The sequence below is a fragment of the Pagrus pagrus genome (assembly GCF_965226575.1).
Source record: "Pagrus pagrus genome assembly, chromosome: 11".
Taxonomy (NCBI): domain Eukaryota; kingdom Metazoa; phylum Chordata; class Actinopteri; order Spariformes; family Sparidae; genus Pagrus; species Pagrus pagrus.
In genome coordinates, this window is record NC_140195.1 from 15,081,012 (window position 1) to 15,103,004 (window position 21,993).

General features: G+C 39.6%; 2 protein-coding genes across 2 annotated transcripts; one reads left to right on the forward strand and one right to left on the reverse strand.

The window, feature by feature from the left end:
* Nucleotides 1-994: 994 nt before the first annotated feature.
* On the forward strand, nt 995-15,760 carry samhd1 (SAM domain and HD domain 1). Its single transcript, XM_084366715.1, has 16 exons — nt 995-1,348; nt 3,166-3,232; nt 3,409-3,481; nt 4,179-4,339; nt 5,466-5,581; nt 5,755-5,825; nt 7,203-7,379; nt 8,770-8,870; nt 8,993-9,101; nt 9,192-9,283; nt 9,380-9,495; nt 11,191-11,330; nt 11,786-11,881; nt 12,791-12,895; nt 13,067-13,204; nt 14,630-15,760. The coding sequence occupies exons 1-16, from the start codon at nt 1,168-1,170 to the stop codon at nt 14,777-14,779; spliced, it is 1,893 nt and encodes a 630-aa protein (XP_084222841.1). The 5' UTR covers nt 995-1,167; the 3' UTR covers nt 14,780-15,760.
* A 469-nt stretch (nt 15,761-16,229) lies between these two features.
* Nucleotides 16,230-21,180, reverse strand: phlda3 (pleckstrin homology-like domain, family A, member 3). The gene is made up of 2 exons (XM_084366448.1): nt 20,545-21,180; nt 16,230-18,351 (listed from the first exon to the last, which is right to left on the reverse strand). Exon 1 carries the CDS (start codon nt 20,987-20,989, stop codon nt 20,555-20,557), a length of 435 nt encoding a protein of 144 aa, XP_084222574.1. The 5' UTR covers nt 20,990-21,180; the 3' UTR covers nt 16,230-18,351; nt 20,545-20,554.
* Nucleotides 21,181-21,993: the final 813 nt, after the last annotated feature.

A 21,993-nucleotide genomic window follows, 5' to 3' on the forward strand; every position in this document is an offset into this window, starting at 1 on the left:
TTTCTAGCTTTTTATAGTAGGGATGATAATTGTAAAATTGTGCAGGGATGAAGTAAGTAAGTAAGTAAAACACTGATCAATATCCACAACAAAAAAAATTACATATCTTACATATACATATATAATATTACAACAAAAAAATATTGCAGTCGTCCAATACGACATGCAGCCAAAATAGGCACTCCAACCAAAACTATTATCTGAAAACCAACAGAGGTACAAAATGAATGATTGATATATAAAAATGAAACAACACAAAGCAAGACAAAAATATAACAACAGGAAAACAAAGTAGAAATCGTGATAATGATAATAATGAGTATATACACTGTATTCATATTCCCCATGCAGATATGAACATTGCACAGGATAACTGCAGCCATAATTGTAATACACACATGGTGTGAAGTATTATACTAAGAAGAAAGTGTAACGGTTAGTTGCACAACTACTATTGGAAATTACGTGGTACAAACAGCAATTGCACAGTTTGTTGCTTATCCAAAACTTTTGAATGAGGTTTATTGTTTTTTACTTTGAAATATGAAATTGCAATATAGTTTTGCAATCTGTTTTTTCTTATCATTCAGGGTCACCATTGAGGTTGTGTACTTTACTTTATTTATTTTTTCTGTGAATCTGGGGGAGTTTACACATACGCTTGTTTTTTATGTAGGCTGATTCCAGTACATCCACATTCGTGATAGTTGAATTTGACTCATTCAAAGCCACAAATAATAAAATATAGAATTATTATTTATTTCCTCATCAGAACTTTATTCTTGAGGCACTGAAACAGCATTTACACCTTCTTGTAACTGTAGCGTTATCTGTATTTATTTAACATTAAATGAAAAGAGTTAAACAACAATACGAGAGCTCAACGTAATCAAAACTGCCTTTGTCATGTATACAACACTGGTTGTACTAAGTTAAGTGAAGTTGCACGGACTTTTATTTTGGAAAACTCTGACCGGAAGCGTGCTTCATGTGTCGGTTTATCTTGACGCACCCGGTGTAAAATTGAAACCCGGGTATTTTTCACCGCCTTAGTGCTTTCTGCAGAGCTACGCGATCAGCTGTTGCAGTCGACGAGGGAGACATTACCGGCTGTAGTTCTGCGGGGCTGAATAACCCAAATAACCGCATTTTTTCTGTCAGATCAACATGGCGAACCGAAAACGACCGTTCGAGGCAGTTTCGTGCCCTGCCGACGGCTTCAAAACGCCGGAGAAGAGAGTGTCAGCGGTCCAACTGCAGGACTCGGACTACATGCGATGGGGAGTGGAGGAAACGTGTCGGTACCTGCGAAGAGAAAGTCTCGGAGAATGGGAAGAAACATTTAGAGGTTTGTGCTCTGGTTCGATAGCTTAAAAACTGTATTGGACCTGTTTTGGACCTGTGTTGGACCAAACAGACAGCTGAGAGCTGCTTATCAATGCGGCTTGTTAGCCCGCTGTCCCCATGTGTGTGTCACAGGGTGCTCAATTCATCCACATGGACAGTTTTTGCAATTCTATCTTGTTCTATCTTCTCTCATGTCGTCAGTTAAAACAAATAACCCAACATATTTATTACATTGCTGCCTTATTGATGGTGTCTTCTTTCTTTATGTGAAGATTGTGATGCTTTCACTTGCTCACCATTTTGTTGTAGTCGACACGAACTCTTTCTCACTGACATACATTTGGTAGTTTAGGAAAAAGTCATTCACCAGACAAACTGCTAACTGCTGCCTGCTGTAGCTGTCGTTAGCTAGTTAGCTCAGTTAGCCGTGCAGCTAGTGGTTAGGACTGGCAGTCGGAGTGTTGGTGTCTACTTTGGTCATGAGCTTTGGACCAGGAGGAACCGGGGCTAGCTGGTTAGCATGCTAAGCAGATAAAAAACACAATACGTGGACGACTTTAACGTCAAAACTGTTATTCCTTCACATTTTGTTGATTTAGTTAGTGCATTAGGCATTTTTTTAAATATTCCAACTTAAATTCTTACATACTGCACCTTTAAATATATATCTGCTAGAGCTGTGACAATTATTTCCATTAATGATTTACTGCAGACTATGCGATTGGTCTTAAAAAAAAAATATAGGTAATAAATCAATTTTATTAATAGAGCCCACAATAACAATCACATCGCCTCAGTGAGCTTTACAATCTGTACAGAGAGCGACTTCCTCTGACCTTTGACCCTTGATTCGAGTGATGAAAAACTTGCCATTTTGAGAAAAAAACAACCTTTTAACAGGGTTGAGATGGAAGAAACCTCAGGAAGAGCCACAGAGGAGGGACCAACAGACAAATGGTCATTACAAGTTGCCACTGCCGAAAGTTCTCATGATCAGCTAATGGACTTAACCTTGCTGCTCCAGTGTCTACTTGATAATATGAATGCGTTTTGATATCTTCGTTCTGTCTCCACTCTTTCATGCAGTTTCTCCCAGTTTTTAACACACTGAAAAACATTTGAATTAAGCCTTATTGTCAGACAAAAAGATTAAAAAGGCTGATTTGACCAAATTAACCTACAAGGCCTGCTTCGACACACAAACTGCAGGACTGCCAGAGTTGTGCAATTTATCGGTATTACATTGTTATCTTGATTTGGCATTTGTCTTATCCTGGTTTTAAAGGCTGCTTTACAGGAAAGTGGAGTAGTTCTCTGAACTTACCAGACTTGTTCTACTTGTACTAATACCTTTACCCACTTTATCCACATTACACCTTTCAACATTGTCTTACTTTACCTGAAATGCTTTGGCAATTCGGGTCACCAAGAAAATTATGTTTATTTAAAGAATATAAACATAATTTCAGAACAACATATGTTTATTTTGGTGCACTGTTGCATCATACATAATTGTATATCATGTATATCTACAACACATTAGTCTTTCAAATTTTATTCCCATAAATTAAAGTCAAGCCGAAGCATCTGCCATTTCTCTTACGTCTTGCTTTTTGTGTTAGCTTCCTCTTTGATGCTGACCACAATCCCTTAGGTCATGTGACCTTGTTGTGTCATATACTTCCACAGCAAGGTCTCAGTTGCTTTGTCTTACACTTTTGGGAGCAGAAGTGCAGTGTTGTTTTCTTCTGCTGTCCCAGTTTACCTATAAAAGCCATAAGCTAGCATCTTAATGATTACTTTTGCTCTGTTTTGCAGCTCAAAAAATCACAGGTGTCGGGCTGCGGTATCTCAATGATGCTCATCTGGAGAAGATTGGCATAGAGTAAGTGATTGAAAATCAAGTTTTGGGGGTTGTGATTGGATAAGTCACTGTGAGGAGGAGGAGGAAATGTAACTGAAACAACTACTAATAGTGTCAACAAAGCAAGAGACCACATGAGCCTCTCAGCTTGGTTACTTTACTGTTTCACACCATTTTTTAATTTATATCTCGTCCAGGCATCTTGGTGACCGTCTGCGCATCCTACACAGCCTCAGGAAGCTGTGGCAGATACAAGCAGAGCCAAATAAGGTAACAGCTGTACCACAACGCTACACGCTCAAGGCTATTGAGATATTGAAGATATAATAGAATGAAAATGAGGAACTGCAAGGACGTGAGAAAAGATTCAAGGGTCATTGCATGAAACAAAAATGATTGTTGTTTACATGTTCTGTTCTCTTTATTTGTTCTCAACCTTCAGATAAGAAAAAAAACAGAAAAATAAGGGTTACAAACTGAAATATAATTGTAAAAGTGGAAGGCTTTGACACTAGGAAAGGAAGAAAGACTAGTTGCTAGATAGATTAAAGCAACTGTCTGTACAAACCTTCACATGGTCAGATATCCTCAATCAGTGTCCTTGTAGCTATCCAAGAGTCGATGTTAAAGACCAGAGGTGATCAAGCCTGATGCTTTCTCTTGCTTCAGTTAATTCTACTCTTGCTCATTATTCCCAATTGTTTTACCTAGTTGTTTCAATTTGCCTTGTTTTAAGCCCGTCTTGTTTTAGTCTGCATTTTGATCATTGCTGTAAATACCTTTGTAACTGTTATTAGTAAAGTTTATTATTATATGAGTATACTATATATGTTTCTTACTGGTTTCTTGGTTGAAAAATGGCTTCAAACCACCCTGCCCCCCAAAGATAAACACAGACTAGGTATTGTGGCACTCTACTGTTCTGATCATGTGTTTTATAACTGTCTGTCTTCCTGTCTTCTGCCAGGTGTTTAATGACCCCATCCACGGGCACTTGGAGTTACATCCCCTTCTCATCAAAATCATCGACACACCTCAGTTCCAGAGACTTAGAAACCTCAAGCAGCTTGGGGGGGCTTACTTTGTTTTTCCTGGAGCATCCCACAACCGCTTTGAGCACTGCATTGGGTATGTCCTCAGTTAGGTACACTCTATACATATATGAAGCAGTAAAACCATGGTGAGGACACTATAAAACTGACATAGACCAACATTAATTGGTGAGGCCAGATACTGCGTCCCCAAAGTGACAAATAGAGGTATAATTAAAGGTGGTTAACTAATACAAAATGTTTCTCACAGTCATAATTTAATCAAGGTGCTGTATTTTGATAATGTTGAATTTTAAGTATGACACCCAGCAGGCCACGCCAATAAAGGCAGCCACAGTCCCATAGGGGAAAAACACACAGCCCTTGTCCCCTGCCCTCAAGGAAAAAATGCCTCTTTTTACAGCGTGAAAATGTGTTGGTGAGAAACATAGCAGATATTTTCTACAAGGATTTGTGCAGCTGATAATTATGTCATTGAAAGTAGGTGAAAGGCTCCGCAAATGACCATTTTCAACTTTGCAGAATGGTCAAACAGCAGATGTAGAATGAGTGGAGCGTGAAGCTCCTTCTTGCATCTTTTATTTAATTTAGGAATGCATGATACTGGATTTTTGCTGATATCCAATATACCAATATTTTTCAACTAATTTTGGACGATGCTGAAACATGCACACATTTCTTTCTACCTTCCCCGTCTTTCTCGGTTGCCTATGCAAGCCTGTGAACGATTTGTTTAAGTTGTTTCTTGCTGCTGGTCTGTGGTTTGTGGATTTCTTTCAAAGGATGTGACTTTATGCACGTTCTCAAATACCTCATCTCAGTTCCTCTCTCCGCTCCACTAAGAGAAAGCAGTAGCTAAATATAGTTTTGAAATGGAGTCGGCTAACATGAACTAACAACCAGCTTCCAGCACAACACAGAAGTTTGACAGAGCTTCTTTAAAACCTCTCTCAGCCAATACCAATGAAATGCCAATATAATTGTGCATCTCTAATTCCAGTTAATTAAAGTTCACTTTGATTGTTATACTCTCATTCCAAAGATTGATTATCTGATTAATATTCCAGCAAATTCCTGATACAAATTCTAAATTCCAAAATGTTACATTAGGTATTTTTCTGAAAACAATCATTTTTCTGTCATGTTTTGTGTTATTATCATCGTGTATCTTGTATCAGTTGTTTTGTTGTCTGCTGGCGCAGGGTGGGTTACTTGGCAGGACGACTTGTCCAAGCTCTGAATGAGAGGCAGCCAGAACTCCTCATCTCTCGCAGAGACATCCTGTGCGTGCAGATCGCTGGGCTCTGTCATGACCTGGGTGAGTGATACACAGGTCCTGACAAGTTTTAGGTTTTAATCTCCTTGATACAGGGTGTGAGCATGAGTGATAATGAAAGTGAAACAATTACTCATCATCTCTTTATTTTCCACATAGCAATAAAAGCAAAGTTAATTTATAACATTTATAACCTCCCTTTCCCCGATTTCCAGGACATGGCCCATTCTCCCATATGTTTGACGGGTTGTTCATCCCCAAAGCACGTCCCGGAATTAACTGGAAGGTAGGAAACTATGTGATTTACATTTCTCTTCAGCCAAAATAAAAATCATTTTCCAAATTTCTTAGTTTATCAAGTTATTTATCTGATTATATAATCCACACGTACACAGGTATTTTTATAAACAGAGTTTTAGAAAAACATATCCAGACGAGCACCCCTTTTTGTCTCTCTTTTCCATCATTGCATTATAAATGTCCATTTGTGTCTTTCTAAATAGAACATTAAACAATATAACATTACATTACTTCACTGTACAAACTCAACTCGTAGTCCAATATCATAACACGTGCTCTGAGTTCAAATTTTCTCAATGATGCTACAAACACTGATAAACGAGAGTTTTCAATAAGCTCCGTTTTCAGTGTCCTGCAACGCCATTTACACATGCAGAGAAAAAGCTTTAAGAAATACTCATGTACATGTGAACAGGGTATTAAAAGATAGGTGCAGTCTCCTCCGGGCCTCTGGCTGATTAATTTCCTCTGACTAACAAAGTCCTTGTGTTGTTGACATGTTCTATTGTGCTGAGGTTCCCAACTGCTGTTGTGATTCATCAAAAAACTATTTGGCAATCATTGATATACAAGTCAACACGCTGTAATTCACAACTGCAGTTTGTTCATAACACAGCAGCCCAGATGTGCTCTTCAACTGAAATGAATTGCTGAAAAGGTCATCTCAGTTCAGAATATTTGGTTTGAAAAAAGTGTGACTACCCCGTTCCAGAGCTCTTAGAATAAGTTAGTGACTGCTTTAGCAAGATATATTTTAAAAAGGAGACCATACACTATGTCGTGTTTGGGGGAAAACAATGGGAACAAATGGAAAAGTCAGACTGACCCATAATAACTACTGTGTGGAAAAACAGACTGTCTTTGAGCTGGCTATTTTTGAAAAGTACTGGAAAAAGCCTTGAGCTCTCACTTAGTCACCCACTGTTCAGATGGTTAAAGCTTGAGCGCTTTCATCTACTATATAATGAAGTTCAGTGTAGCTGTTTCAGAGTCCAAGAGATTTTAAGCAGTTAGTATTCTGGAAAGATCTTTTATATAGGTAGCTGTAATTACTGTCATTCAAGGCTGCTGTATAAAGCAGTTATCGTCACCTGACTTGTAAGCCTAACAGTTGAGTGCTAAGATAAGGATTGACTGCCCAGAATAAATCACTGATAAGAAACGTTAAGCACCCGGCCATTATGTACGTTATGACCGCAGACCTGCTGTCTGACAAACATCAGAGATAAGAGAGATAAGTATTCACGTTTATTTTAGCTGAGATATGCTGTTTCTGTTTGAGTAATGAGTTATTGTGCTTTCATTTTCAAATTGTGGCCATTCACCTTCCCATATTAATATAATGCATCTGGTTCTGTTCCAGCATGAGAAGGCCTCTCTAGCCATGTTTGACTACCTGGTGAATGACAATGACCTGAAGCCGGTGATGAAGCAGCACGGCCTGGTGCTGCCTGACGACCTGGACTTCATCAAGGAACAGATTGGTGGACCGCTGGACACTAATGCAGCTGAAGACCAGAAGAAACCTGGTTCTAGTTCTGTGTGAGATCAGCCAATGTTTGATTTCTATATAAAGTTACTTGTAACACTATCCATGAAATAATTATTCCTACTTTAGCTAGGCTCTTACACACTTTTGCACTATACAGTTTACAGTTATAATTTGACCTGCATGTAGACAAACCTCGGGGCTTGGTCACGATCGAAAGATGGTGATTGTCTTGGTCAAAGAACCAGCCTGAAATGAATCATGACACAACTTTGAGGGTTTTTTTTCCCCCTTAAAAATAATTAACATGACTAATGATTTCTATATCAAACTGGAATTTGGAGAAAGTAATAATTCAGTAAAAATCAGAAACACTTAATCCTGTAATCCTACAATGCTGTACTGAGCTCTCTCCCCAGACAGCTTAACAACCATTCACACCTGGGCTCACCTAGCCTTAGAAACCCACATGAAGGCCGGTTTGACCAACGACCCACAAGTGGCCCTAACGACTCTGAAACTCAGAGCTCACACGGGTCCTTAACAATTCTGTAAGAACACACCTACACAGAGTTTAAAAGCTAGGCCAACTCCTCTCCAGTTAGTTAGAACTGAGAAAGCCTCTTGGATGAGAGGTGAAACATCATCAAGAAACTGAAACGAGTCCAGTTGCCTACGATACAGCACCTGGATTTACCATGACCTGGATGACTGAGAACCTTCATTAGCATGTTAATCCTGTAAAAGTATGTCGGCCAGGAAACGTAAACGTACCAAGCTACTCAGAGATGGTGACCAAAGAATAAAGAATGGTCAGGACTGTAATGTATGTGGGGGGAAAAAATCACCAATGAACAACATCATAAATAAGTCTACATTTAAGTCATGTTCTGATAAAGTTGTAAACAGTACAAACAATATCAAACTGTAAGACTGATGTCACTGTTCATCAGGGTGATGGCCTGTGGGAACAAACTGATCTTGTAACTGGTTGTTCTGGCATACAGTGTTCTAGCGCCAACCACATGGGAGAAGTTGGAACAGGCCCCACAAGGCCTGAAGTGAGACGTAAACACCGACCAGAATAAATGAGGAAAACTCTTGCTGTGAATAGAAGAGTCTATTAAAATAGTTTATATGTGAGGAGTGCCGGATTTTCTTAAAACGGTGACATCTGTACACCAGCCTTTGTTAATGCAGAAGCAGATTTCTGCCCTTGTCTTCCCTGATAGCTTACTTGTAAATAAGTTTTGTGTTTATGTTAGCTTATCTATTAGCTTGTTGTCCTTGTTAGTTGTACATGTAGTTGTGTGTGTATATTCATGTACATTAGTTCTAGGCACTGTGTAAAAACGCCACTTGAGTCAAAATCCATGTATGCATAAACATCCTGGGCCAACTGAGCCTATTCTAATGCTACCATTTTCTTTCCTCTCCACAGTGGCTGTATAAAGGCCGTCCAGAAGACAAGTCCTTCCTTTATGAAATTGTGGCCAACAAAAGAAATGGCATTGATGTGGACAAGTGGGACTACTTTGCCAGGTGGGCTTGTTGTTGCTGTTCGTTTCATAATTGTTCTCCAAATTATATAATGAATATTTATATTTTCGTATTTCGTTTAATCACCTATCCCTTCACACATTTATGCACTCCGTCTTTTGTAGGGACTGCTACCACCTGGGCATCCAGAACAACTTTGACTATCGCCGCTTCTTGAAGTTTGCCAGGGTGTGCGAGGTGGACGGGCAGAAGCACATCTGCACTAGAGACAAGGTGCTGACTTTGTTGAGCCTACTTTTTGATAAACTTTCAGAACATTTCAATGATTAGTTGTGATTAAGATACAGGCTATTCTTTTAACAGGAGGTGGGCAATCTGTATGACATGTTCCACACGAGGAACTGTCTCCACAGAAGAGCCTACCAGCACAAAGTGGGCAACATCATAGAGACTATGTGAGTAGCTAACCGCTGTCTTCGATTCATGATTTAGTGTCTTGTTTGTTCTGCAGCAAAAAGCAATAATAATGAGGGTTGGGTATGATCATCCAGGATCACAGAGGCCTTTTTAAAAGCAGACAAGCACATCAAGATCGAAGGCTCAGGAGGAAAGATCTTCACTCTCTCTACAGCCATAGATGACATGGAGGCCTACACCAAGCTGACAGGTCTGTAGATACCACTGTGTGCTGTTAGCTTGAGTTTGAACTGTAAGACACAGGGAGGAGATTGGCTTCTAAAACTACTTCGTGTGTGAGCGTGTGTGCCTGAGTCATGTCAGATAGATTTTAATTAGGAATGGTGGTTGGTTAATGATGGATTAACCACCAGCAGAGCAAGTTTTACGGCATCATTTGTGTTTTCTCACCTTAATCATACGGTGTTTATCCCATGCAAACAGCCAGATTACTTTACTGCATTAGCCGTGAGCTCGCTTTGCCAGCAACGGCACACATCGAGAGTGTGTGTGTCTGTGTGTTTAAATTCAGGTCAACTCTCATTGTTCAGCACTCACAGAAGACTGCGATTGTCCCACTTCTTTTCCCCTCTTCTTTCTGTGACGGCTCCTTGAAATAAAATACATTTCCCATCCAGCTCCTGTCAGCAGTCAACATTACAGTAACGTGACAAACACAGACAATGGAGGTTTCCTCAGCAGATCACTGCTGCAGTCAGGCTGATAAACGGGAGCAAACACATAGGATGGATAAAACGAAGGATAGACGAAGGATAGAGTGATGTGACAGTTTATTCCTCAGGTCTGGCTTACCCATGATACTCAAGCCGGCTCTGACCAGCTGAGGAGCTGCTCCTTCCACAAACACTCTGTTGATAGGGAGCCCCCTAGCGGTGGAAATTACATATTGTACTTGTAACACCTCTTGGAAAGTTTTTAACAAAAACTGAATATAAATGCTTTGAAAAGGAAAGTAATGAGGCAGAACTGTTGTCCTGGACTTCATTAGATTGTTTTTGTACATATTGAAGTAGTCAGGGTGCGCACAATCAATTGATAAGTATAAGGATTTTCAGATGACCTTAGATGCTTTGTATCCAAAACACAACATCTTCCCTTTCAAACAGTCCTTGCAAATAGAGGAATTAACAAGGAAAAAATAATTGACCATTGATACAAAACAGTCAAATTTATAGCCAATTTTTCAAAATATTCTCTACGAAAAATTACCTTTTACCAATCAAGGTGAAAATGTTGAGGCGCTATTTTTTAATAAAAATCAGGGAGCCTGACTGTTTTTCTGTTTTTTCCTCTTCACGTATTGATTATTCTGCCTCTGTTGTTTGCTGGCTTGAAGCTGTGGTTATTTGTGCCAGGCCGTGGTGGCGAAGCTGATATCACAATGATAACACAGGTCAATAAAAAAATCAAAGTCTGGTTTTCAAATAGTTCTTTCTACATGTGAGCAGAGGTGTGATGACTAGTTAACATTTGTAATGCCTGTTGGTATCAAGGAGTCTTTTTTAGTCAGATGCTATGAGCACCCACACATTTATTTGCGCCTGTGGTGGAATAGTCAACGTGACTATTTTCACCTGGGTGTGGGTAATATAACCAAGTAGTTTTGATGCCTAAACCTAACCAAACTGTGACTGAAAAAAAAAAAAAAAAAAAAAAAAAACTTGGTTTAAAGGAGCTGGATGTAAATGGCCCCTTTTCATAACAATCTCTGCTTTAAACCTGATTAGGTTAGTGAAAAGAAATTAAGTTCCTTTTCTGAAATGTTTTTTTAATATAGTTATCTAAGTTTCAAATAAAGAAATTCAGTGAATGATTTAGTGACTTTGTTTGTCTTTGGTTTGCTTTATCTGACCTGTCCTCTACTCATTTTGTGTTTGTCCTGTAGATCATGTGTTCGAACAGATACTGAACTCCTCCTCCGCGGAGCTGGCTGAGGCAAGACAGATTCTACGCAACATCATCTGTCGACGCCTCCATAAGTGTTTGGGCCAAACCCAGGCAGACAAACACGTGATAGTCACCCAGGTGCGTGTGTGTTTGTGTCTTGACATGGCTATAATGCGCATCTGCCTGTCACAACATCTGTATTTGTTATTAGTCAATTATAAGTTGAAATCATTTTCTTTAGGAGGTCATTATTGTTTTGTGCCGTGTATTTGCAGTGTGTTTGTGATTGTCCCCTCTGCAGTTTCATAGAGCCTGAGGAGAAAATAACTTGTTTCGTCTGATCAAAAACTTAATAATATTGAATTCACTATGAATGTGAATTTGAAAACTAAGAAGCATCATATCCTGACTTTTGCAAAGCTAGAGCCAACTTATCTTGATAACATGGAATGTAGTTCATTATTTGTATTATATGAAGATATGGTACTAGTGTGATGAAAATCAAACGGTCAAATCTCATCTAATGTCCCTGCTAAAATGAAATGTGTATCACCCGTTGTCTTCTCAACTATTGCTTTTATTTCCACTATAAGGAGACGCTTCGCTCGTGGGAGAAAGACTTGGCTCTGTGCATCCCCCAGAGTAGCTCCCAGGATGTCAGTCTGCAGCCAGAGGACTTTGTAGTTAATGTAAGTTTTTAATCTAATTTCTTTTAATCTAATGCAGGGGTCAGCAACCTTTACTATCAAAAGAGCCATATTAGCCGTCCCTTGCCAAAAAGATCTGTCTGGAGCCGCAAAACATATTTGTGCCTTATGATGAAGGTAACACAGCCTAGACAGTCTAAATTAGCCTAAGAAGATTATTAATAGGCCTAAATGAGCATTCATTCATATTTTCACATCATGTGGCAACTCTGCAGTGGGCTAGTTATGCTTACAGTATAAGGTACTTGAACTTTGCATTTCCATTTCAATGATGCCATGTTTTGGTGCATTTATGAAATAAAAGAACTAGCCTACAATAAATAGAAATAGAGTAGCAATACAGAGCTATATATGCAGACCTACTTAAGTCCTCCCTGTGTTTGTGAAAATGTACAAAATAAAAGGTAGCCTCATTTGATAATAAATAAAACACATAGCGGCTGCCTAGATTTGAAAACACAGGACAGTTTAAATTTTATTGTAGTCAGTCCAATCCTTCTTTTTTCATCCTCAGCCACATACGGCAATCAACCCTCGGGCTTGAGCATTAAACACAATCATATTAACTCATAATTCAATTAATCACAACTTGATAGAACAGATACAATTCTGTGTGTAGGCTACGCTTTTTTACTGTCGGAGAATGTAAGGCCTAAAAATGTGATGATAAAAAAAAAATAATATTATTCATTTCCATGTAAAATGTCAAAGCCACAGGGAGCCACTGCAGAGGGGCAAAAGAGCCGCATGCGGCTCCAGAGCCACAGGTTGCAGACCCCTGATCTAGTGAAATCCATTTTTATAATTTTATAATGATAAAGCTCCATTGTAACCTAATGTCCTTTTGTCATTTTTTCTGCACTTGATCTAAAAACCCATTTCTTTTATTAGGTCATTTCTTTGGACTATGGGATGAAGGAAAAGAACCCCATCAACAATGTGCGTTTCTACTGTAAGGACGACCCAAACAAAGCAATCCAGATTCGGAAGAACCAGGTCAGAACTAAAGACCACAGATTTCAAATCTTGGATCTTTCTCTGCATGAGCTAAGCCCACATTTAAATTGCTGATATTTCCTAACATGTTTTTAATTTTAAATTCGTATAGAAACCGTTTGTCACTTCCTCTGTCTCTAAATAAAAAACTACTGCTATCATTCTTGTCAGGTGTCTAAACTTCTTCCAGAGCAGTTTGCTGAGCAGCTGATCAGGGTCTTCTGCAAGAAGACTGATGACAGGAGTCTGGAGGCAGCCAAGAAGCACTTTGTGCAGTGGTGCATGGACATGAACTTCTCAAAGCCTCAGGTAATGTTTATCTTCCTCAGCATAAAGAATTGTACAACTAAATGCTAGAGGTGTGAATCCTAACTAGCCTCAAGATTCAATTACCAATCGCATGTCAACGATTCGAATGCTCAACAATTCTTGATACATCTCGATATATTGCATCCTCAGTTTTTCTATATTGGAGCACACAGTTACTTTTTCAAAATGTAATATAAGCAGTAAGATTAATCTAAATTTCCTTTTTATTTAGAATTTACTTCAAAAATCTACTACAACATTCGACAACGTAAAAAGCTGCATCTTTTTAATACCAGTATCTGTGTGACTCACTTCTCATGTGACCCGAGCTGTCCGCTTTCAAAATACTATTGTATGTGCTTTTTTTGTAATCACTAGCTGCTGGTCTGTGCCTCCGTCCAACATATTTCCTAAATTAAACTGGCAATACACAAGTTTAAGTTGATTGCATAATGTAATGGATATAGAATAAGGAAACCAGCAGCATTTACATTGGTTCCCTATAAACCTTGCTATCACTATACAATTTTTCTGCCACCGGGCACAAAATCTCCCGGTAAAAGGACGGTTAACTGCCGATCCATTTCTATTATAGACTAAATGTTGAATAGGGTTTTGTCCTGTGTTGTTATTTGCCACTCTGAGGAAAACAGAAACAATCCAGTTGTCTTTGGCACAGTGGCGCCAACAATAATAACACTTGGAAACACTAGGGGGGAAAGTTGTCTGTTGCCACTTCAAGTAACATTAGCCTAATGCTGTCCAGCTGAGGCCGGAAAGATTATGTACTGCCTCCGCATTGGTGCAGTGTCATCTCTGCACCAACAGAGAGTAAAAGGAAAAATCTTACTGAGCTGTGTGAGTTGAAGAAAGGTCAGCGTGAGATGGAAAAATCTTACATATCTCAGAATTAGTCTTCTACAAACTGCTGCTGGGATTGTTGGAGCTGTTGCCCTGCTGTTGATATGCTCAGGAAAACTTTAAATTAAAGAGGGGCAGAGTTTGGAGGAACCAAAAGAAATAAGTAGAGAAGTAAAAATCAAAGGAAACAATGGAACAAATGGCCCTTTTTATATCAATATTCATCCAGTTGGAATCTTCCATTGGGACAAATTGTGGCCTGGAGAGGGAATACCACTATAAAAGGGCCATTTGTTCCATGAGTTTTTCATATTAAAAAAAGAAGCTGCAGTGAGGTGTTGCCGCCCTCTTGTGGCTGGAGAGGGTAAATCAGTTTTCACACGAGGTTTAACATTTCATGGTTAGATTTCCTTCCAGTCCATTTAACATTACAGGGCTGCAAACTAAGAATTATGTTGCAGAGCCCCAGGATCACATGCAGAGTTACAATTAGGGGTTACTTAGATTTAGTGCCCTGCACAAATGATGACTTCTTGTGTTTTTCTGTTGTTTTTACACACACAGGACGGTGACATAATAGCACCGGAGCTGACTCCTCTGAAACCCAGCTGGTCAAACAACAACGAGGGCGAGGATGGTGAAGATGGCGGGTCCAGAAAAGTAAACTATGCTGCTTTAAATGGACAAAAGAAAGCCAAGAAACTAGCTTTCTGAGTAAGAGGAAGCGCAGGGATTATGCCTCTGTAACACATTTGGCAGATGAGACAGGGTTGAGTGGTGATTATATTTTTCTACGAGGTGAGTGTGTTGATGAGCACAGCAAAGATTACTATCATTGATTCCGTTGAAACAAGTTTTTACACCAAAAAGAAATAATTTCAATGAAGAGGACTCATGATTGCAGGACAAGATTCAGGGCCTTCACTCAGGGTTTTACAGACATAGATCCCACATCAGTATTTTTGTTTTAGTTTAATCATTTTAATCAGGTTTTTATTTTGGACTCTCCTTTACAGTTGGAGCTGGACACATTTTTAATTTCAATCATTGTTTAATACCACGTGCTATGCAACAGCTTCTATCGTGTTTCTGCATCATGAACAATAAATAATGGTTAAAATGTTTAACTCCGAACATGTGCACATTATATTTCAGGTCGGTGTGTTTTTCCAGCTGATGTGTTTCAGGGTTTTCTTTTATTCAGCTTATAAAAGAACTGCATCAAATCCAGTTACTCTACATATATAAACAAACAAACCGTAAGTTTCTGACATTTAAAGTGAGCTTTTGTTTTAACTTGTGGTACATTCGGAAATTTGATTTGATCTTACTTTGAATGTATTTATTTTTATTATTTCTGGTGTGTTTTGTAAAACTTTATTTATTGTTCTTATAGTCAGTAGCTCAGCTGGAACAGTGGGGGAGTTTGCACCTTTATAGACCTGTTCAACATTTTAATGACTACTTTCCCCCTTAAAATGTGTCGTAAAAAGTTTCCTCTTACCAAACGGAAAAACTCATGCCTCATCAAACTTGCCTCATAGTTGGTTATTTTGTTTTGCTTGATTTGTATAAAAATATATTTTTGAAAGAATGTAAACAGAAACCCACCAGTGGGTTTGAGCATATCCTGTAAAGTGCTTTTCCTATTGAAAGGGGTTGAAAACAGTTTGAAAATAAAACTCTTTGTCTGAAGTTGTGTCCTCCTGTTATGTAAGTTGTTGAACACCAGAGGGCATCGCTCACTCAGTTTAGGCTGGAGAGAAATGTTCCAGGAAACATTTTGTTAAGTGGTTAACATGGCAAACATTACACCAACAATTAACGTTTTGAGTGTGTCAGCATGCTGGCATTAGCATTTAGCTTAAACCACTGCTGTCCCTAACTACAGCCTCACAGAGTGGCTGGCATGGCTGCCATGTTTACCCACACCTAAACCTCGAAGGGCAGATCAAAATGCTAGACGTGCTTGCAGGGTGGCCATTTCTTTTTGCCTTGCAGTTAAGCCTCCATTACAGACCCACTCCACAAACAAAATGAGTGTGAAGTCGGGGCATGTCTGTAACCCAAAAAATCAATATGATTTTACCTTGCAATCTTTCATTTATGCATGTTTTGAAGAAGATAATTATTTATTTACTCAGCAGATGTCAATTTATTTCACCTTAAATACTCTTTTTATTATTATTATGATTATGGAGAAGTTTAATGCACACAGATACTCACAAAAACAGGTATATGGTTTATTAATTAGTAGCCTGCACTGCATGAAGACTTGACAAAAACTTTGAACCACAGAGAAACCTAAAACCAAAAACTGAAGTAGATGGGGACTTCTTTTAACATACAACAACAACAACAACACCATTGCTCCATATAGCTTATCTGGTATAATCCAAGACTCTGGAAGCCCTGAAATCCCCAAATAATTTGAAAATACATTATTTACATCCTCATGCACCCACTTAAAAAGTGGGCAGGCCAACGCTAGTAGCTTAGCAGCTAGACTTTAGCTTTAAAAAGGCTGTAAATAACATCTTTTCAAGACAATTTGGGATCTTAGGGCTTCTGGAAATTTGGATTATGCTCGATAAGCTATATGGAGCAATTTAACTCTTTGTTTTTGGTTGTTTTTTAATGTTTTAAAACAAGTCCCCATCTACGTCAGTTGTTTAGGAGAATGCTGCAATGCTGTTTTGCTGCGAAGCCTCGGAAATGTTTTGTGGACCTCGAAAACTTCACCTGTCTTTCCATCAGCATGCTTTTTCTTTCTCCAAGCACTGATAAACGAATCATAACAGCAGTAATAACATAAGGTAAACATTGTTCTGACTGTCATTCCTCTTTTAGATCTCCCTCTGTTCTCGGACTTGGTTTATGGAATTGCAGGTCGCTGTATGTGTCTGTTTATCTGCAGAGAAAACCAGATACCCTGGACAGAGGTTATGATGTTTAGACAGAGCATTCCTCCGAGGAGTGTGAGCACACACACTCTTGACGGGGCTGGACTTTAAGGACGTATTGCACTGAGCACTGCTCCACATACATTATTCTGTGCATTTACACCTGCCCACACACACACACACACTGTTCAGACCAGCGATCCATCACTTGGTGTCTCCTCTCTTCGCACTCCTCCTGGACCCTCGCTGACTCATGCGGTGTGGCTCGCTTTGGGGTTTTCCACAGTAACGAGAGAAGTCGCCACACAATCAACCCTTTATTCCTGACCTGCACTGAGCCCCGCAGCTCACACACACACTCACACACAGTCGCGCACAAAAGATGCTTGAATGAACAATATATGATAGGCCTCGCTAACGAGAGTCTGCTGATGCTGAGGCCTTGCTGGATTTTATGCTGGGTGTGCACGTAAGCTTCTGTAGGTGAATGTGTGTGGGTGGATGTTTGTGTGCACATGCCTCAGGCTCACTCTGCTTCTCATTAGTCCTTCAAACAAAAGGTGTCCTGACTTCAGCATGCACGCAAGAGCAGGAGAGTGATGCCACAGTGTTTGGGGTGTGTTTCCCAGAGGCTGTAACAGCAAGGTTACAGCACAACTGGAAACAGATGAGCTTAGCCATTAACAGTCAGAACCTAAATTAAATTGCAGCCTGCAAACTGTTTAGTTATTTTATGTTCCAGTGTGGAGAGCTGAAGCATTGTTCAAAAATAGAAAGTGAAATATGTCAGCAATGTCAAAAATGTATTTTACCTTTTAAAGAGTGTAATACTGTACATGGTTTCAGCAAATATATAGAATACAATATGCAATGAATACGAGCAAAATAGTTATTCTTCATGATCAGCTTTAGAAAAACATGCAGATCTGTTCAGTCTTTAACAAACATTTTCAAAACCAGTCACATGGCATTGTGTTTCCATCAAAACTAAGCACGACTGAAGAAACAAAGTGACCGCTGTTTCAGCGACGTCAGAAAATGATGTCCAAAATAGAAGATATTTCTGAAACATCAAGGCACAAGGGTTAAACAGCGTCCCAGCTCTCCAGTTTTTCTCCAAATGACACCATCTTTTCCTCATGCGGCAGTCTCACCAGTGACCTCGAGCACTGAGGTCATGACTGAAAAAAACACTTTCATCCACGCTTAAAATATTCCTATAGGAGATCAAGACATGAGTGTGACTCCTGCTCTCAGTCCTTTAATCCATGTTTGCTGATGGCCTTTCTGCACAACCCATCATCACCACGGAATCAAGCCAATGGATGTGGCGTCCTCTACCCTTCTCCGCTCTGATTGGTTCACTCCCCAGAAGAAGTTAGGCTTGGAAAAAAAAGAGGAGCAGATTTTTTAATATTCAATTGTTACTGGGGCAGCTTAAAGTGCATTTGTGGTGAGTTACATTACACTGTTACCACGGCTACTAAGTTAATTTGGGCACTTGACTACTGCAGCTCTCTTAAGGAAGCATCGCTGTGGATTCCTGGACCGTGAGCTCATAGTTCAGACTTACACACTCAGTTCATGAACATTTGAGATTTCAGTGACCGGTTTCAGTAAATAACACTGTCGTCATGTGACGCCGCTGACTGTGTCCTCAATATGGAAAAGTATGGCTCTGTTACCACCAAATGCCCAACTGTCTGTATGTTGGATAAAAACAGAAGGTTGTAGGTTTGTGTGTGTGTTTGTGTGTGTGTGTGTGTGTGTCCATGTGTGTTTAAAAATACTTGGCTGCCTAGTGAGGGAGAGGCAGGCAGATGTTATTTTGGAGGCTCACATTGCATCGTAATTATGTCCTCAAGTGAGAGTGGGTTTGTGTTCTAAAAGGTCTGTGGTGCGTTTAAGGCCGATGACCACAGTGGGGAAAAAACTGACATGACTTTCACTCCACAGTGGAACATGTAAACACTGAGGTGGTACTTGTAAATAAACTTTAGCACTAGCTTAGCTTGAGGCTTGAGTGCCACCTCATTCCTCAAGAGTCTGGATGTTTTCATTCCATCCAATCACTGCATCAGCTCGTTACCATTAGCACCCTTTCAACCACAGAGGGGGAGGTCGTCAGCGAAGTCAGCGGCTGAACTGGTTGGAGCTTTTTTTGGGTCTCTGATGGCAAAGGTGTTTGAGTGATGCTTTGATTTGGGTTTCACTGTCAACCTCTGTGACACAAAGTTGTTACTGGGAGTGAATCTGAGACATTCCTAACTGTCTTCAAATCATATTTAAAATACTAACTGGACTCACTAAAATACTGCAAAAATTCAAATGCTGTGAAAACTAGTAGCCTTAGGTAATGAATTTGATCTGTAATCATTGTATTTGTATTTATGTTTGCTTGTTTTTTTTTGTTTTTTTTAATTCTTATGTTTTGTTTATGTGTGATCTCTGAACTACCTCCAGCAGGCCTTGATTCAGTTGTTGAAATCTTACCTGTTGTAAGTTGTATTGTATAAATAAAGTAAAAAAAAACAAAAAAAAACAAGGAAACAAGAAAAAAGGGTTAGCGGGAAGGTGCTGTGCCTCACTGACCAAACCCAATAGTAATATATAACCCTGAATAAGATAATAAAAAGAACGCTCATTAAGTAATTTGACTACAATTTTCAATTACATGTAAATTTACCATCTATTTTTAATACATAAGCTCAATGTAAAGGGTCACATTTGTAAAGCTTTTTTTTATCATGTTGAGCCAGTGTGTATAAATTAAATAACTAGATATGTGATTTATCACAGGAAGTGCATTATGCATAATTAAATACACTGTTAACTTTAGTAATTGAATTTACTTTTTTTTTTAAAGTCAAGAAACTGGTTAACCCAAAATTATCAAGTAAAGTGGACTATTACATTTAAGTCGTATGAGCTAAATAGTTTTAACAACTTAAAATTATTAGTCTACTTTACTTGGTAAATTTGAGGTTACTGGTTGCCTTAATACTTAAAAAATAATACAATAAACACTAGACAGACACATTATGTTAAGTTATCTAATTGATTTACATTAACTCAACATGAAAAAAAACAACTTTGCATTGAATGTGACACTTTCCATTGAACCTTTATTATAAGATTACACATTTCCATTAAATTAAAGGTGCACTGTGTAGTTTTGGGAAATATTTTTTTATCAGAAGAGAAAGATCTTCGTTGACGATTCTTCGTTTGTTTAGATTGGTCTAAACAAACAAGCTCTTTTTGTGAATAAACTGAATAAACAAACTGTTCTTAAAGGACAACACAATTTCATACTGTTTTACTTTGTTTATATGTGGCGGACCCTGCCACCTTTCTAGCTTCAAACAGTATAATGGGGGACTTATTTTCCTCTGAGTATAGCTTGTTTATTCAGTTATGGAAAAAAAATGAATATTTCTGAGTTTGTATTATTGTTTTAACTTATTCTCCCAAACTACATAGTGCCCCTTTAAAACAAACTTTTCTTTTTGAGTGTATGGGCTACATTCTGATGTCAGCCCCAGCCTATTTCACCTCCACCCCAAGAAGGCTCACCTTGTCCAGGTCAGAGCTCCTCGTCCTCCCCGGTGCTGCCCAGGTGTGCTGTGGACAGGTGCCTCTTCCGTCCAGTTTGCACGGCCTGCAGGTTCTTGAAGCGCACCAGCGCCAGCGCGATCTCCGCGTTCCAGGCCGTGCCGTCCTGCGGACACCGAAAGTCAATCTCCTTCCCCGTCGCCATCACCACGGTGAAGTACACCAGCCCTCGCTTGTACTCCACGCAGTCCACCGTGACCATGCGCTCAAAGCGGAGCTCCTTGGCTTTGGAGCTCCACGCCGAGTTCGGAGCATCCCCACCACCACCACCTCCGCCGCCTTTGCAGTTGTGCAGGCGCAGTCCGTCCTCTGTGAGCACGCAGCGCTTCTTCTTCCACAGCTGGAGGAGACCGCTGCTGCGCTTCTCCAGCAGCCCGTCCCTCATCACTTTGACCGGCAGAGACATGGCCACGCTCAGCCGAAGTCTTCATACAGTGCTGTCTCAAGGTCAATCCATTAAATACACATGTCACACATTACTATACCTGCGCCAAGTGTTCCTCAGGAAAACATGACCGGTGTGGGCTGTGACATGAGTGGTGACAGTGTGTAAATCCAGTCTGTGCGCACTGACAGCACGCCGTGGAGGATGGCAGGCTGCTCTGCCTGGATATGTTTGAACATGCCCGGCTCCTCTGTGGACTTTCTCCTCTTCAGCCAGCACCCCGCCTCCTCCTGCCGTCAGCAGTGTGTGTGTGTGTGTGTGTGTGTCAGACAGTTGGATTACACAGCACTCTGTCAGAAATACAGGTAGGTGGGTGTACCCATCTCCCACTGAAGCCTCACTGCACCTTTTCAGATACACCTGCCACACACCTGACAGTATAAATAAACTGAAACAGTTTGTTAACTTCCCTTTCAAGATCCTAAAAAATGTTTTTTCTCTCGTCTCTCTTTGAGAGCTGGAATGTGAGTGGGAGGCAAAGAGTGGATAAAGAAGTGTTGCAATGTGTGAGGGAGAAACAGTGCAAGCAGAAATGTTTTTAAGTTGGGCCTAGATAAATAAATGAATGATTAATCAGCCAATCACTCATTATTTTTGTAAACCATTTCATCTGTCTACTGTTTTTGAAAAGGGGCAGCCGACTTGAGACGCTGGTTTGATGACTTGCAACTTGACTTGACAGAAAATAAATGATCAGCTACTGCAGGTGAGACTGAAGTATTTTGGGGGCAAAAAAAAAAAATGACTTGCATTGGGACTCAACTTGACTTGACGCAACCTGTGACTTGACCTTGCCAAAGAAAAAATGACTGAAGACTTGCTTGAGACTTGGACCAAATGACTTGAGTCACATGTTTGATGAAAGGCAACTGAATGCAATGATTAAACTACAATTAAGAAGCAGTTTGTGGATTTCTATCAACTTTTAAAGCCCACGTCACTGTACTGTATTAACCCCCTATTAA

Excerpts from the sequence above, each read along its gene's own strand:
- samhd1 (XM_084366715.1), top strand. The coding sequence starts at position 1,168 with ATGGCGAACCGAAAACGACCGTTCGAGGCAGTTTCGTGCCCTGCCGAC. Across the intron at positions 4,340-5,465 it reads CGCTTTGAGCACTGCATTGG|GGTGGGTTACTTGGCAGGAC; the intron begins GTATGTCCTCAG and ends CTGCTGGCGCAG. Across the intron at positions 12,896-13,066 it reads TCCAGATTCGGAAGAACCAG|GTGTCTAAACTTCTTCCAGA; the intron begins GTCAGAACTAAA and ends CATTCTTGTCAG.
- phlda3 (XM_084366448.1), bottom strand. The coding sequence starts at position 20,989 with ATGTCTCTGCCGGTCAAAGTGATGAGGGACGGGCTGCTGGAGAAGCGC.